This window comes from Colletotrichum tamarilloi (assembly GCF_030869305.1).
Source record: "Colletotrichum tamarilloi strain Tom-12 chromosome Unknown Scaffold_7.1, whole genome shotgun sequence".
NCBI lineage: Eukaryota > Fungi > Ascomycota > Sordariomycetes > Glomerellales > Glomerellaceae > Colletotrichum > Colletotrichum tamarilloi.
The window spans coordinates 570,075-584,180 of record NW_026849390.1 but is presented as its reverse complement, the minus strand read 5'-3'; the positions used below and the strand labels follow the sequence as shown (position 1 = coordinate 584,180).

Below are 14,106 nucleotides of genomic sequence, written 5' to 3'. Positions count from 1 at the left end.
TCAAGAGGCTCCTGGCATTCATAGCCTCTCACACAGCACTGTGTAGATATCGCAGCAGAGCAGCGCGTGCAGTTGAAAGGATTACAGGCCATCAAGTCGCCATGTCGCGAGCCCTGGCTGTGTCACGCTGCATCTTTCTGCGGGACATTATCTTGAACCCGTTTACCCCGTTGTAGGGGGGGCTGATTCAACGGTTGAACGAGCGTCGCATGAGATCGGCAGAAAGAAGCCTCCGGTTAGGAGTGACATTCAGTGACACAACGTCTACAATCTCCAAGCCAAAGACTTGGTGGCGCTAGACAGGAACGAGAAAAACGGAATGGGAGGAGAAACCCACCCCCGAAGAAAAGAATAGAAAGAAACCAGACTCGTACAGCAAGTGAGATCCAGCCGTCAGAACACGCCGCCAAATCTTGGTACGGACACTGGGCTGTAGCATCCCGAGCCATGTACCCCTCCTTGAACCCCTCCACGCCCTCCCACAACTCTCTCACTCACCATTTCAACTACAAGATGAACCGCATTCTTTCACACCTCAGTAATGAGAAACTTGCCTCTGTCTCATTGACACTGGCGCTAACTTCCCTCCTACTCCTCCTGCTGTTACATAGTAGCAAAACCTCGGATTGTTTTTGATCAAAATGCGGCGTAAAGAGAGGGGTCTTGTCATCCCGAGTTTGAATTTCCAACAACCTCTTCTTATCAGTCGAACGAGACCAGTCGGAGAATTGCCTTATCTTACCTAAAGTGGGCAATACCGACGGCATGCCTAATCTGGGTAACCCAGGAAACAAATGACGAGATGTGACATTTCGCAAACAAGACAATCATCAGTGTGACGGGCCCCCGTGCTGCTGTATTACGACAACTCACGCAATCGATGAAGAACGATAAAGATTGGCCCGCGGCCCAGGCCCAAGTCTCACCTCTGACTACCTACACGCCTGTACCATGTTGCGCCCACGTCTCAGTCTCTTTTCTTTGCCTCGAAGCCACCTAAACATGCATTCCATGTTGTTATCCGACTCTTTCACGGTCCACGAATCTCAGCGGAACAGAACCCCCACGTGTCTCTCAGGAATTTAAGTCCGAGGAACGGGTCGTTCTCCCGAGTCATTCTCAAATCGTCCCGTGCTTTTTTCCCACCCGACTTGGGGAGACGGGAGGAAAGCCTGGACCCATGAAAACGTTGGCTCGTTCAGGTCTTCAGTCCAGCAGCATGAGAAGGACTTTGCCGTCGAGATAAGAGACTATTCGAGGCGAGACTTCTTTTGTTAAAATGGTAATGTAACGCGCATGTTGCCACCCATCGTTGCATCTGGAGCCAACACGCATGTAAGACAAGATTTCATGGCCGTTGCCCCCCCCCCCCCCCTCTCCTCGAGGCGAGACAGTCTGTCCGGTCACACAAACCACTATCATGCGGCTCGGCCGAGTGAGAGTGAGAGAGCCTCGATCACATGCGCTGCGTCTGCAACGTGATGCCAAGGCAGACAAACAACCGTGGTGACGAACATTCTGCTCGAATGAAATCGAGTAGTTGTGATAATGACGAGAACAACCTACCACCTCCGTCCCGTAGTCACTACATAAGCTCCACATACATATCTCTCACAGCATGTCATGACTTCCCTCTTGTATAAACATCACTGACGAAACGCGATAAACCACTCCAAACTTTCCTGGTGGTGAATTTGAATAAGCGCCAAACAAAACGAACGAGTCAAGCCCACAGGAGACGTCAAGCTCGTGTCATTCAGACCCGATGAACCAAACCCCTCATGAAGATGGGCGACACTTATACGATTGCACTTATACCAACGGCGCCTGGGTCTCCCGCTCTCCGTTTCCTTACTTGTGACAACTACCGGAGTGGCGTGCCCTTAGGATCTTATCTCGACCAAGTTCAAACCGCCCCGTTCAACCGCAGCACGTGCTTATCAAGCTCGAACCGACTCATCAGGGTCCTTCTTCTCAACGCATATTCTCACTGCATGAGGTAAGGTAGTCAAGCCAGATCCACATCGCGCCATCAGCCAGCTAAGCCCACGGTTCCGAGGAGAAAAGTAACATGTGCCAAAGTAGTGTAAGGCCAGGTAGGCTTCCCCACAGCGTTGGAGGCATAAGAAATATGTGCCATTATATCCTCATCCATCCTCCTCCAAACTAGACTGAAGCCGAAGAGTTCTTCGTTCTCGGCTGTTTCTGTACGAGTATGTATGTGAGTGTGAGTGTACAGAATTCCCAAATGCACATACCCCGCCCAATCTCTTCCCATGCCTTCAACAATCAAGAGAACAATGCGCTGTGAAAGGCCCATCCCATTTCGTCTCAATCCAAGGCTACCTTATGCCGCCTTCTCAGCAGCAATCTTAGCCTCCATCTTCCGCCGCGCCGCAAGAATCATTTCGTCCCTCCGCTTCTGCAACAGCGACTGCCTCTCGTCCCTGTTCGAGCTCCACCCCTTGGCCGCCTTCTCCTTCTCCTTCTCCGCGACGGCGGCGGCGTCCGCTTCCGCTTGCCGCTGTTGCTGCGCCGAGATCTTATCTTGGAGCTTGTACCTCGTAATCAGGTCCGGCTGTGTGGGCTTCTCGGGCGCCTTGGCCGGTGTCGAGGAGCTGGACGCTGCGTTATTCGCTCCCGGCGGGGGAGGGGGCTGGAAAGTGATTGGAGGCTGTTCGACGACACGTACCAAGGTCAGCAAAAAAGAAGTGCGCTACATTAGGAGAAAGTGATCCGTGTATCGTGGGGCATAGTGGCTCCCAGCCATGATGTTGTCGCCGGCGCGCGCGTACTCGGCACAACGAGCTTTCGCCCGAGATGAAGTTGGGAAAGGCAAGGATTCAGACTCACAGCTTCCATCCGTCCTGCGAGGATCCTCTCAGACGTCGCCTGGATATTTCCGCCGTTTCTCTGCAAATCCCAAAGAATCGTTCGTCTGTCTACTTGCGGGAACATCTGCTGTATCCTCTCCACGGCTGCCTCGCGCGTACGTAGTACCGCTGCAGCGCTCTGTCGCGGCGCCGGTGGCGGGGCGGGCGAAAAGAACAGGAACCGTATCACGAATGCCGTAACCAGCAGTATCATCACCAGATACGGCAGCGAGATCTGCTCGTTTGCCATGGCAACGGATTCTGTGTCTGCGTCGTGCCGCTCTGGCCGGTGGAAGTCGTTGGTTTGGCGGAAGGCCGGAGTGTTTGCGGGCTCTCGCTATCAGAAGTGGCGGTTGGAAGCTTGGAGCGGTGTAGGCCTCATGGAGATTGCAACACAAATAAAGAGAGTCGGAGGAGCGTATGGCCGCTGCGCGTGGGATAGGGATGTGGTCGGATGAGATGCGTGCAGTCCCGCTGGTAGCTTTTATGGAGTTGATGAGTTCATCAGCCCTCCTCAGGGAGCAGGGGTTTGGAGCTTATGTGGACAGTGGCGCGCAGTCGGAGTTACCCGCGCTTTCCCATGTGAGGAAGTTGAGCACGGACCGCCCAAACAACTACCAAACTCAAGCTCCCAAAGGTATCTGAGTACCTTTCTCCGTAAGGATACCTTCAAATAATGGTGCAGAGGAGATATCTCTTACTATACCAAGCGCTTCCGACGTCCAAAAGGTAACATCACGCATAATTGGAAGCACGGAAACAGAAGACAGTTCTCGTTCGCAGCATCGGCGTCGTCATTTTATTTCCCTTCGTTTGACGGCCGTGGGTAACTCCCATTGATCAGTGATTCATACACACAAAGCAGCAGCAAATATGCAGCGGCAGCCATTTGCCTGGCCAGCTTCATACCGGAAGCCTGTAAAACCATGCCGTATCAACATGACTCAACGCCTGTCGGGTCTCATGCCCAGTGCCCAGGTACCAAGTCGTTTCCAGCCTCGTCAATGAAACGAGAAAGCCAATGAACCATAAACCCCAATTCAACTATGCAACCGGTTGTGCCAGATTCGTCTCCAGGTCACCGTAGTGGAGGGTGAGTTCTCTCTGTATTCAAGATTAGTCATTTGCGCTCAATATCTGGAAGAGAGAAACCCAAGACGTACCCGCTCCTTGCGCCAGTTGGTGGTATCCCAGACGATGTAGTAGCCGCGTTCATGGTGGGGACCAAGGCTAGCGGGCATCATGAGCTCGTCCTTGGTCAACCAGAAATGCAGCTTCTTGTGCCAACGCCAGTTCCGGCTGTGCCTGCAAGGTTGTTAGCAGTGGCCACCTTGGGTGTAAGAAATACATACAACTCAACCGCAGCCAATTGTTGCTTGACGTCCTGGGTACAGCTGTAGAAGATCCAGAATAGGGTCTCCTCGTTGAACGACGGGATCTTGGTCTCAATCGGTTGCACATTGGTCACCTTGTAACACTCAGGAAGCCGGACGCTGGGAATCGCGGGACGCGGAGGCGTGTCGTCGAAGAGAGAGTAAATCTGCGTAGAGATGAGACTGTCATGGTCAGTATGTGTTTCTTTGTAAATAGTCAGAATGCTTACTCTGGTGAGTTAACGTTGAGTCCGAACTCGTTGGGATCCATTCCCTGCATCAGGGCGCCATAGCTGGGGTAGTTGTTCATGAGAACACGTAAACCCTTCATGCCGAATTTGTCAATGGGCGCCATTCCCGCCAGAGGGTCCTGCACGTCGGGCGATTGGCCTTCCTTCTCCTCTTTGGCCTTGCCATTGCCTGTGACTGCGTCGTTGCCAATGGCGCCGGGGGGGTTTCTGGTCTCTGCGGACTGAGAAGCGCTGTCGCCACCATTCTCTTCAGAGAAAGAGTTGCCTCTTTCGACAGATGCCTCTTGTATTCTTGTTTGATCTATATCGCGTCAGTGAGTGTGTTGTCGTCCAATGAGGTGGGTTCGATATACCTTGCACGCTAGCGATGGAAGGTGAGCGACCATCTGAAGTTCTGCTATTCGCGGAGAGCGCATTGAGAAGACCGTTGCCGGCACCTGCGCTTCGGGCAGGAGGTATCGCGGCGGTTGAGCCGCTCGCCTGGCTGCCACCGAAACCCAAAGAGGGCATTAGGTTAGCACTTCGCTCACCACCGATTTCGCCGTTCGAGTTTCTGTTCAAGGGCGGAAAATCGTCCACAGGATTAGACTGTGCTTGAGGCGCCGGACCTGCGCTGCTCTGACCACCGAAGCGAAAGGCGCCTTGGCGAGCCGAAGTTGGCGTGAAGAGCTCATCCTGGCCGCTCTGAGCCGACAGTGGCGTCGACTGCTGGTTGCGTGGCACTGGGCCAGCACCCAGGTTCCGCGACGCTGTTGATGACCACATGTTTGACTGACCGGTGGTGTTCATCTGGGCGTTGTTGGAGAGAGATGGAAATTCGCTACTTCAGAAGTCAGTACCACTATCAGTGCTAGAAATGATGGGTGAAGCAGTCGCCCGCGATCGCGCCAGACGCAGTGATGAGGAAGGAGAGGAAGGGGAAGAATAAAAATACGTCTTTAGGACATCCGCGTAGCCCTTTTTGGGCTTCTCGCGAGGCGAAGAAGACGATGCTTTATCCATCTTTTCTTGTCTCGCTGCTTTCTTTCGGACAAGACGTTGCCTTTTGCCCATGATGAAAGGAAGAGAAGAGACAAGAGCTAGAGAGACCTGAGAAAAGTAGAAAGACCAAAGTGCGGCTGGCCGTGAAGCTCGGAATGCGGCTGGTGCTACTACTTTGGGTGGTGATCGTGGGGAAAGCGGTAGGTGGATGTGCAGGGTAGCCGGTGAGAGAGGAAAGAGGAAAGAACGTACGAAAGGTCCAGCGGCGTTGCCGGTTGCGACCCGCTTAAGCTCTGTGCAAAGCTCACATTTCCTCCAAGTTGACGGGCTTGATTTGGCAAGCCAGCACCTCCCATGGGTACTCCTCCTCCAAATGCCCAGCCAGATCCATTACTGCCTGTATAATTCCAAGATATTCCACGTCAACATCAGGTCTTCCCACAGGCACCGCCTTTGTACCCAATCACACCACACATATGGAGACAGAGCTGAGTGTTCCTACCTATTTTCCCATTTGGTAACCTGTTTGATACTGCCCTCCCAGCTTGTTGTTGTTGCTGTTGTTGTTGCTGCTGCTGTTGGCCACCAAAACCTGCCGGTATGCCACGCAGTGATTGAGGAGCTACTCCTACTGGTTGCGCCCATTGTCAGCTTGGAGGTCTTGCATAGTGTCGCCTAAGAGTAGCGAGGCTCGAAGCCATCATCTTCAAGAGTAGCGTGTGTACGAGGGGTCCATTATTGTCCATCCAAAGGCCGTGTTTACGTCGAGGTGTATCAGCGCTGGATCTCGAGGGTGAGGGCTACATGTCGGCGCTAACAGTGGCAACGATCTACTGAGAGTATCATCGGTGGCGTGACGTTTCGCGTGCATGGTTTCGATGCTCCTCAAGGTTTCTCGACAATATAGAGGCGCGGCGACCACAATTGAGAGGTGCGACGAGATCCAAGTGGCCTTGATGGACATACAAACGGCGGGGTACCCCGAGGCTGAAAGGGGACGACTAGAGGGTCAGGCCTACCTGGTCGATTCATGATGAAGGCTCGGGGAGTGTACGGTCGCTTTCGGGAGTCGCGTCGTATGGTTCGTCGTCGCGGGGAGTTCGAGGGTCAATTAGGATGCGTTCGTGGTCGAGGTGGCTCGAAAGATTATTCTGGCTCGAAGCTTGCACACACGAAGGAAGCTCTATGCGGATTCCTGGTGTACAGTGTACAGACGTCGAAGCCCAGCCAACACTAACGCGCGGAGGACCGGTCAAAGATGGATCCGATGGCCTGTGCGCCCAGAGCCCCTCCAAAAAACCCCTGCATCAGTGCGAACACGCGCTACTGCCGTACATTCATCTGGGGCCTTTTTTTGACATCATGTCCCTCTCAACACATGAGATGGCAGCTTCCAGCATGCATTGGCTTGATGCTTTCCACCAGCCGAGGCACTCGCTCTCTTGCTACAAAGTCACTTGCGCTGCCGTCTCTGAAAGCTATTTTCTGCACGCCTTGCAGTCGATGTCTCAATGATCACGCGCCCAGAACAACGCATCGTGTCTCAGAAGTTCTATTCATATGCTCGAGTTGATTGTATCCACCAAGCTCTTCTCGAAGTCGACGCCCTTGAGATGCCTTCCAATGAGAATGATCTTACCTCCCTGAGCTTGCGTAGCCTCGCGCGATTGGTCAGGCGAGTCAAGAATCTCGAATATCTCCCTCACGCCCTGGATGAGTTTGATATCGCCGTTGTTAAAGACGAGCCGACCCTTTGACCGATGGACCTCAAGCGTCGTCTTTTCGTCCCCAGGAAGCTTACGGTCCCAGAGGATCTTTCTCAACCACCAATCGATCTTCTCCAGTTGTGAGGGTGCCAACTTTGGCACTGGTATCGAGACGGTCGAAATGGTCTACACTTTATCAGCAAAAGAGAAATGCTGCGACTTTCGTGGAATCACTCACCGAATCTAGATGGCTGTGGCCCTTTTGGCTGGTATCGAGCTCCGTGACCTGGTCATAGGCATGCAAATCCAGCAAGAACCCCTCCAATCTCGGCACCTCGCTCTGCTTGGTGACGTGTATCTTGGCGAGTCCATTGATAGACTCTATCCTCGATCTGATCTGCCCTAACTCTTCTTCGGAAATCAGATCCGACTTATTGATGACGATGACATCAGCATGTGAGATCTGGACGTGAGCCGTCGTCATGAGCGGACCGTGACTATGGCCGTCATCCTCTTTGTGATCTTCGTCGATCTCAATCTCGCCGGCGGGGTCATCAAGGCTGCGAAGAATGTTCTTCGCATCTACCAGAGTCACGATACCGTCCAAGTAGATTGTGCTTCCTAGGCCATCGTCGACCCAGAACAGGGGCGCAAGGTTGCCAGGGTCCGCAAGACCTGTGGTCTCTAGCAAAATGTAATCGAACGCGCCCTTCTTCTCCATGAGCGACTCGATGGCGTTGACACCAGTGTCCCTGAGCGTGTTAATACAAATGCGATTAGTTGATGGGGTGTTCCTACTTTACGGAGCAGCATATGCAGCCGTTGCCGACTTCAAGCCACTCCTCAACTTGCTCGTCACCTTTGTTGACAGTGAGCGACTTTTCGATATCGAGAGCTGAAAAGCGTCAGTGGGTTCAAGTGGGTGGTTACATCCGAGGAAACCAACAGTCGCCAAACTCTGCGAATAACATCAGTATAATGCCCCGCTACACATTTGATCATGCGATCGGCTTACCGTTCATAATCACGGCAATCTTCTTTCCATGTTGTGCCGTCAAGATGTAGTTGAGCAGCGTCGTCTTCCCAGCACCGAGGTAACCCGTTACGATGGTGATCGGGACCTTGATCTGGCTCTCCGATGGTGGCAGATCATCCTCAACAACGGTTCCGGCCTCTACCAGATCAGGCGGGGCATCATCGTCGAAATCCATGCTAGGATGGAGGGGAACCCTGCGAGAGAGCTCAGACCAATTCTTTGCAGCTTAAGAGGCGAATGGAAGAAAGCAGCGAGTGCCTTGCAAGTGACTGAATTTCTTTAGTCTTGGAAAAAAGCTGTAGAGTTGAGAGAGAGTTCTCAGTGAAGAATACGCCCTTCAACTGACTTATCAAGCGAAGAAAGTTCCCAGGCACGAAAGAAGTAGTATTCGAGGCTTGGAGTACGTACCTATTTGACGTCGTCTGGTCCCACACGCCGGCACTCACACTCACCCAAAAAAAAAATGGAAAGAAGGACACACGACCGTCAGTGGCCGGGGAGGACTTCCTGACTAAGCTGAGCCAGGGTGTGCCGGGGTTGTAACAGCAGCGACACGGCAGCACCAGGAGCTCTGGCCCCAAAGCGCTTTCATTCGATGTGGGTGACCTGGAGCTCTTGATTAGCCGCCCGACCACGACTTTTCGCCCAGCTAGAACAACACAACCCATCCACGACATACCAACACATCTACGACAGTCTGTGACCGCGAATTCTGGAGGCGTAAGGGGGGAACACAACAGCTCTTGAACCGCGGTTGCAAAATACTCTCCAGTCGCTCGTCCTCTCCTACATCGTCTTCATCACGGAGACCACCCCCCGATACCATACCATCCCACACCACAACCACTCCGTCACCTCCTTTCACAATGGCAATGGCGCCGAGCTCGCCCCGGCTGCCCAGTCCGCCCCCGCCCGCTGAGATCCAAATCGGTCCCAAGTCCCCTTCCACGGGTGCGCAATCGAATCGCGAAGCCTCGCCGATGGAGCAGTCTCTCATTGAAGCTAACTCGAGGCGTCGCATACACCCGGGAACGAAGGCCGCCGACATGGCTGCTGGACCGCCGCTTATCCCCCTTAATGAGGTTCGTAGCAACGTCCCTGTGAACAGCCAGATTTAACCATGCGATTCTGCCGCTTACAAAACCCTTTTGCACAGCTCGACTCGGCCTTCCAGCTCCAGGAGCATCTCGCCGCCCTCCACTACCACCACACAAAGAGCAACAGCGTCCCGATAACCCGTACAACCGCAATCCAGCTGGCAACGCCCCCGCCGGGCATCGACCGCACTCTCTGGCTGTACGAACTGTGTCGCTTCCTCATCTCGCAATGCAACACCCTCATTGTCGGCTTCCTCTTCGACTCCCCACCCTGTAGCGCGGCGACGTGTCCCGAGATGCGCGCGTCAGAGTGGCAGTTCCTCTGTGCCGTCCACGAGCAGCCCAAGAGCTGCTGCGCCATTGACTACTGCTGCCACACGCTCGACTGGGCCGCCAACATCGTTACGGACCCCAAAATCTTCCCCTCGCGCTTCGTCGTCCTCTCCGACGTCCACAACAAGGGTGTCGCCGTCAAGAACCTCGTCAACGTCTTCCGCCGCTTGCATCGCATCTTCGCGCACGCCTGGTTCCAGCACCGCGCTGTCTTCTGGACCATTGAGGGCCAAACTGGACTGTACGTCTTCTTCAAGACCGTATGCGACATGTACGACCTCCTCCCCGCCGAGAACTACAAGCTCCCACCTGAGGCCGAGGGCCTGGAGACGGCAACGGCGGTGCCTGATGCCAACGGTGGTGATAAGAAGCCGCTTCCAATGTCCATTGTGAAGCCCAGCCACCGTGAGAGCCTCGGACAGAGCGAAGACGACAACTTTCAGCCTGTTGGCCGTACTGCTACGAGACGTCATGTCAGGGCGAGTCCCTCCGTTGGCAGTGCTGTGACGACAGTGGTGGAGGCTGACGAGGAAGACAACGTTGTAACAAATAAGTTGCGGGAGATGCGCATCTCTGCCCCCGAGACGCTCGAGGAGGAGCCCGAAGTGGCCGACGTGCCGGTGATTGTTGAAAAGGAGATTATTGGAGATGCGTCACCCACAGAAGAAAAGGATGAGGCCGCTGCGACAGAGCCTCAAGTGGTCGAAACCGACCACCCTGATACAGAATCCGATGCGGAAACGACTTTGGTCTATGAAGAAACCGAGGGCGGTATGGCCCACCCAAACCAACCGCGGCTAGATCTGAACTTCGAGGAGGATGAGGACGTTCCTGCATCAGGAAGCGAGGCAGCAGCCGAAGGCGCCGACGAGCCTAAAGACGCAGATGACAAGACGGCGGATGAGGCTCCCGATGCAGCAGCTAAGGATGACGACGAATCTGGCGAGATTCCAGACGTCAGCACTCACGACTTTGCTCAGGAGTCAACCGCCAAAGTAGACGAGACTACGACGACAAAAGATGCCGCAGATGCGGACAGCAAGGCTGAAGAAGCCGACAAGGCGGAGGAAACGGAGCCGAAGCACGAGGCAAAGGAGGAGAAGGCGGAGGAGGCCGAGGGGGGTAAGAAGGAGGCATGACAGAGGGGGAAAGGGGGTTTTAATGACTTTGCGTATTGATGAATGTTCAAGTTACAGACTTGTTGCCTATCCGTCAAACCCAGGGGGGTGGTGGTTCTGAGTTGGGCAGGATACTGGTAGACCATTTTTCTTCTTTTTTCTATTATTGTAATGAGACGAGGTCCACGTATGTGTATAATATTATTCTTCGTTTTTGGAGGATTGCTCTTTGAAGTCTCGTGATGTCATTTTCTTTTGTCAAAACGTCTCACGAGGTTGTGTGTATAAATAGGAAGGGAAAAACAGGTCTCACACAGAATCTATGTCTAACGTGGAAGCAAGAAGTATGTGTGATGAAGATATGAAGAAAGAGATAAAGAGAACGGGGAAAAAAAATGTCCAAGAAAACGAAAACAAGATATAATACATGAATTCTCCTACAAGGGGTGCAGAGGGGAATTTTGCTCAAACGAATAATCGGACGGGGGGGAAGAAAAGGGAGAAATGGAACAGAAAAAGACCCAACGCCAAAATGCGTGTGGCCTTTGCCTGGGTATGGCATGGCCTCTATGGGTTTAAAGATGTAGCCCTCTAGATAGAAGGGGGAATGAAGAAAAAAAATATGCCGCCGCTTTGTTTTGATCCGTCCATGCTCGAACGTTTTCCCCGTCGTTTCCACCGTAACGTCCGCTTCCAACGAGCTCCCAACGAGCCCCGATCCTCCCAATCCATCTTCCATAATGTGCATCGTATGCCATCCAACTTTTCAGCCATGATGTTTGCCGAGTCGATCAAGACCTCCCGCCTCCTTTTTTGTTTTTATCGCTTCAACTTTTCCCTCCCATGTTCTCGATTCCCTTCCCTCTTTTCCCCCTCCCCCCCAGAACTTTTGGGTTCCAAGATCTATGCAGCCTGGGTTGCATTCTCCTCCGTCATTTGCATCTTTGCAAAAATGTGTCTGACTTCTCGAAGGTTCTCCGCCTGGGCGGTTGCGGCATTGGCGTTGCGTTCATCGGCAAAGGTCCGTACGTCCTGGAGGATACGGCTGTAGCCCTCGTCGTTGGGCAGCCACCAGCGCACGCAGCTGGGCTCGTGGAACATTTCAGCCATCTTGGTGCGGAGTGATATCGGGTGTATATATCTGTGTAGGGTTTCGTCAAACGTCAGTGTGCCTGTCCTGTCGTGTGCGAGGTAAAAGGCAGAAGGTTGTAGCCAGCATGTCCACGTACCCCATAGTCTCTAGCAAAGCAAACTTCTTTCGGATCCAGTTGTGGTGTTTGGCGTCCTGCGGTAAGAACAAAGCCGAAAGGGCAATGCAAGCCTGGATCAGGATTAAACTGCCCCTGGGGCTCGACGGCCACCTCTCGACAGCCTCAAAAATTTGGCAGATGGCGTATGCATGACCTCTAAGCTCGCCGTAAAGGTGTTCCCGCTGCGTCGTCGACGACTGACACTTGTGCATCATCATGGTAGAGTTGAACTCGCTGGTGAGTAGCGTTGTCGAGAATATCGGGAAATCGTACAAGACTCCTGTGATAAACGGGTCGACGATGTCGTCCTCCCCCAGAGGGCCCGCGTGGCTGAAGTCGGTGACGTAGTAAGCAGGGTCCGTAAGTGCGTGATCCCATCCGTCTTTCCAGCCCTGGAGCGAGTTTTGCAATCGTTCGTGCTCCGTCGCGAAATCTTCCGGTGTTATCTGGCCTCGGCTACCTCGGGCGAAGAGGGTAGACATTTCTCTCGAAATAACCCGCAGGCGACCTGATTCCGCTTCGAGTTTCCAGTGCAAGCTATCTGCTTCGTCCGAGACGGCTTGCTGATCGCAGTATTCTACAAAAGTAATGAACCACTCGGGGGCTAGCATCGTGGGAAAGCCGCCCATCATAGCGATGAAGATGTCGAAGCGTCCGTACCAAGACACAATCATTCTACCAAGAGGAGTCTGCGTAGCTGTCTCAGGCGTGAACAAATGTGTCAGCATCTCGAAAGCAGCCTTCTGATGCCCCATAAGGTTGATCCAGTCGCCCAGATACTCCTGTATCATGGATTAGCCACATCTTTATTTTCCATCTAAATTCGGGGACTGCCATACCTCGATTGTGGCAAGCTGAAGGACGGTCAATAGCATAGCAATATTGTGCTTCTCCTTCCTCTTCAGGGAGTTGAGCAGCAGGATAACACTCTTATTGTAGTATTTCAGAAACTCTTCCATCTTGCCATTGGGATCTTGTATCGTACGTTGGTAGGCTGCGAAGCCCACAACCGCGTATAACAGAGCCTCGTTCTGCAACGCGAAATTCGGCAGAATTACACGGAAGAATTCGTGTGCGTCAGTGAGCATACAGTAATGATAGTGAGTAACGTTTTCGCAGAAGTATTCCAGATGCTGCCGGAGGTCGGGGGGCAGATGGGACCAGTCGGCGTGACCACCTAGGGATAATATCGTAAGATCCGGCATCGTATATGCGGTAGTTGTTTGGCTGCTCGCGGTAGACGTCGAAGGCGAGGCGCTCTTGGTCCCCTCGTGTGATGGCGTCTCGGAGCCGTGCCGTGTACCTCCCGTACGTTGCAGGTTGAAGGACGAAGCTGTGCTGCTTCTACTCGGCCCAGAAAACTGTCTCTGGAAAGACTCTTCCTCTCCTTCGTCCTCGTCAAGGATGGTGTCTAGACCGCCGGGTTCGGTCTCGTCCTCTCCATCTTCAGCATCGTTGGAAGAATCCGGACTGGCCTGCTGTTGAGTAGGAGCTCCATCTTTGGATGAGGAGCCTTGTGCTGGAGATCCTTTGGTTGTTGGTGGTTCCGGATAGATACATTCGCGGCTACCTTTTCGACACCCTATGGTTACGTTAACGATACGAATCACAGATACCTCTTCGGCCAAACATACTATCGCAGACTGGCCGGCTTTCATCGCACTACATCGAGTTAGAAGGCTACAATCTTGAAGAGGACGCGGAGACATACCTTTACTCTTCTACTCCTACACATGTAGCAACCGGATCGTGTTCGTCGGTGCTTGACGTGATCTAAACCCGAAGACGACTTTCTTCGGTTCCTCGAGGATTTGGGGGTAGTAAGCCCAACGGGGTCGGGGAAGCCTGTGAAATATCCAAGGTTGGGATATGGCCCAGGCATGGCACCGCCCATCATAGACATCTGGGCGCCTGGAAATTGGGGTGGATGTATGTCCTGCGGGCTTGTAGCTTGGCTAGCTGCCACCCCCGTCATGGAGGTGAGAAAATGGTGATAATAGTCCCCCATACTTGCGGCTAGAAGGGGCCGATACCGTGGTTTTTAGGCGGAAGGCAAGGGACTGAGAAGGTGAGATTTTGTGGATCGTG

At 53.3% G+C, this 14,106-nt stretch overlaps 4 protein-coding genes across 4 annotated transcripts; 1 reads left to right on the top strand and 3 right to left on the bottom strand.

Moving 5' to 3' along the window:
• Positions 1–2,347: 2,347 nt before the first annotated feature.
• On the bottom strand, positions 2,348–5,499 carry CTAM01_03116 (NOT2/NOT3/NOT5 family protein; the record flags this gene model as incomplete). The annotated part of the gene is made up of 7 exons (XM_060519153.1): positions 2,348–2,674; positions 2,854–3,210; positions 4,037–4,172; positions 4,226–4,413; positions 4,491–4,798; positions 4,851–5,317; positions 5,432–5,499. 7 exons carry the CDS (start codon positions 5,497–5,499, stop codon positions 2,348–2,350), a joined length of 1,851 nt encoding a protein of 616 aa, XP_060386152.1.
• A 1,535-nt stretch (positions 5,500–7,034) lies between these two features.
• On the bottom strand, positions 7,035–8,395 carry CTAM01_03115 (CobW/HypB/UreG; the record flags this gene model as incomplete). Its single annotated transcript, XM_060519152.1, has 5 exons — positions 7,035–7,370; positions 7,423–7,936; positions 7,983–8,079; positions 8,131–8,142; positions 8,200–8,395. The coding sequence occupies 5 exons, from the start codon at positions 8,393–8,395 to the stop codon at positions 7,035–7,037; spliced, it is 1,155 nt and encodes a 384-aa protein (XP_060386151.1).
• A 691-nt stretch (positions 8,396–9,086) lies between these two features.
• Positions 9,087–10,789, top strand: CTAM01_03114 (Mob1/phocein family protein; the record flags this gene model as incomplete). Its single annotated transcript, XM_060519151.1, has 2 exons — positions 9,087–9,302; positions 9,377–10,789. 2 exons carry the CDS (start codon positions 9,087–9,089, stop codon positions 10,787–10,789), a joined length of 1,629 nt encoding a protein of 542 aa, XP_060386150.1.
• An 882-nt stretch (positions 10,790–11,671) lies between these two features.
• Positions 11,672–13,921, bottom strand: CTAM01_03113 (uncharacterized protein; the record flags this gene model as incomplete). Its single annotated transcript, XM_060519150.1, has 5 exons — positions 11,672–11,909; positions 11,998–12,800; positions 12,858–13,600; positions 13,653–13,680; positions 13,730–13,921. The coding sequence occupies 5 exons, from the start codon at positions 13,919–13,921 to the stop codon at positions 11,672–11,674; spliced, it is 2,004 nt and encodes a 667-aa protein (XP_060386149.1).
• Between the last annotated feature and the right edge of the window lie 185 nt (positions 13,922–14,106).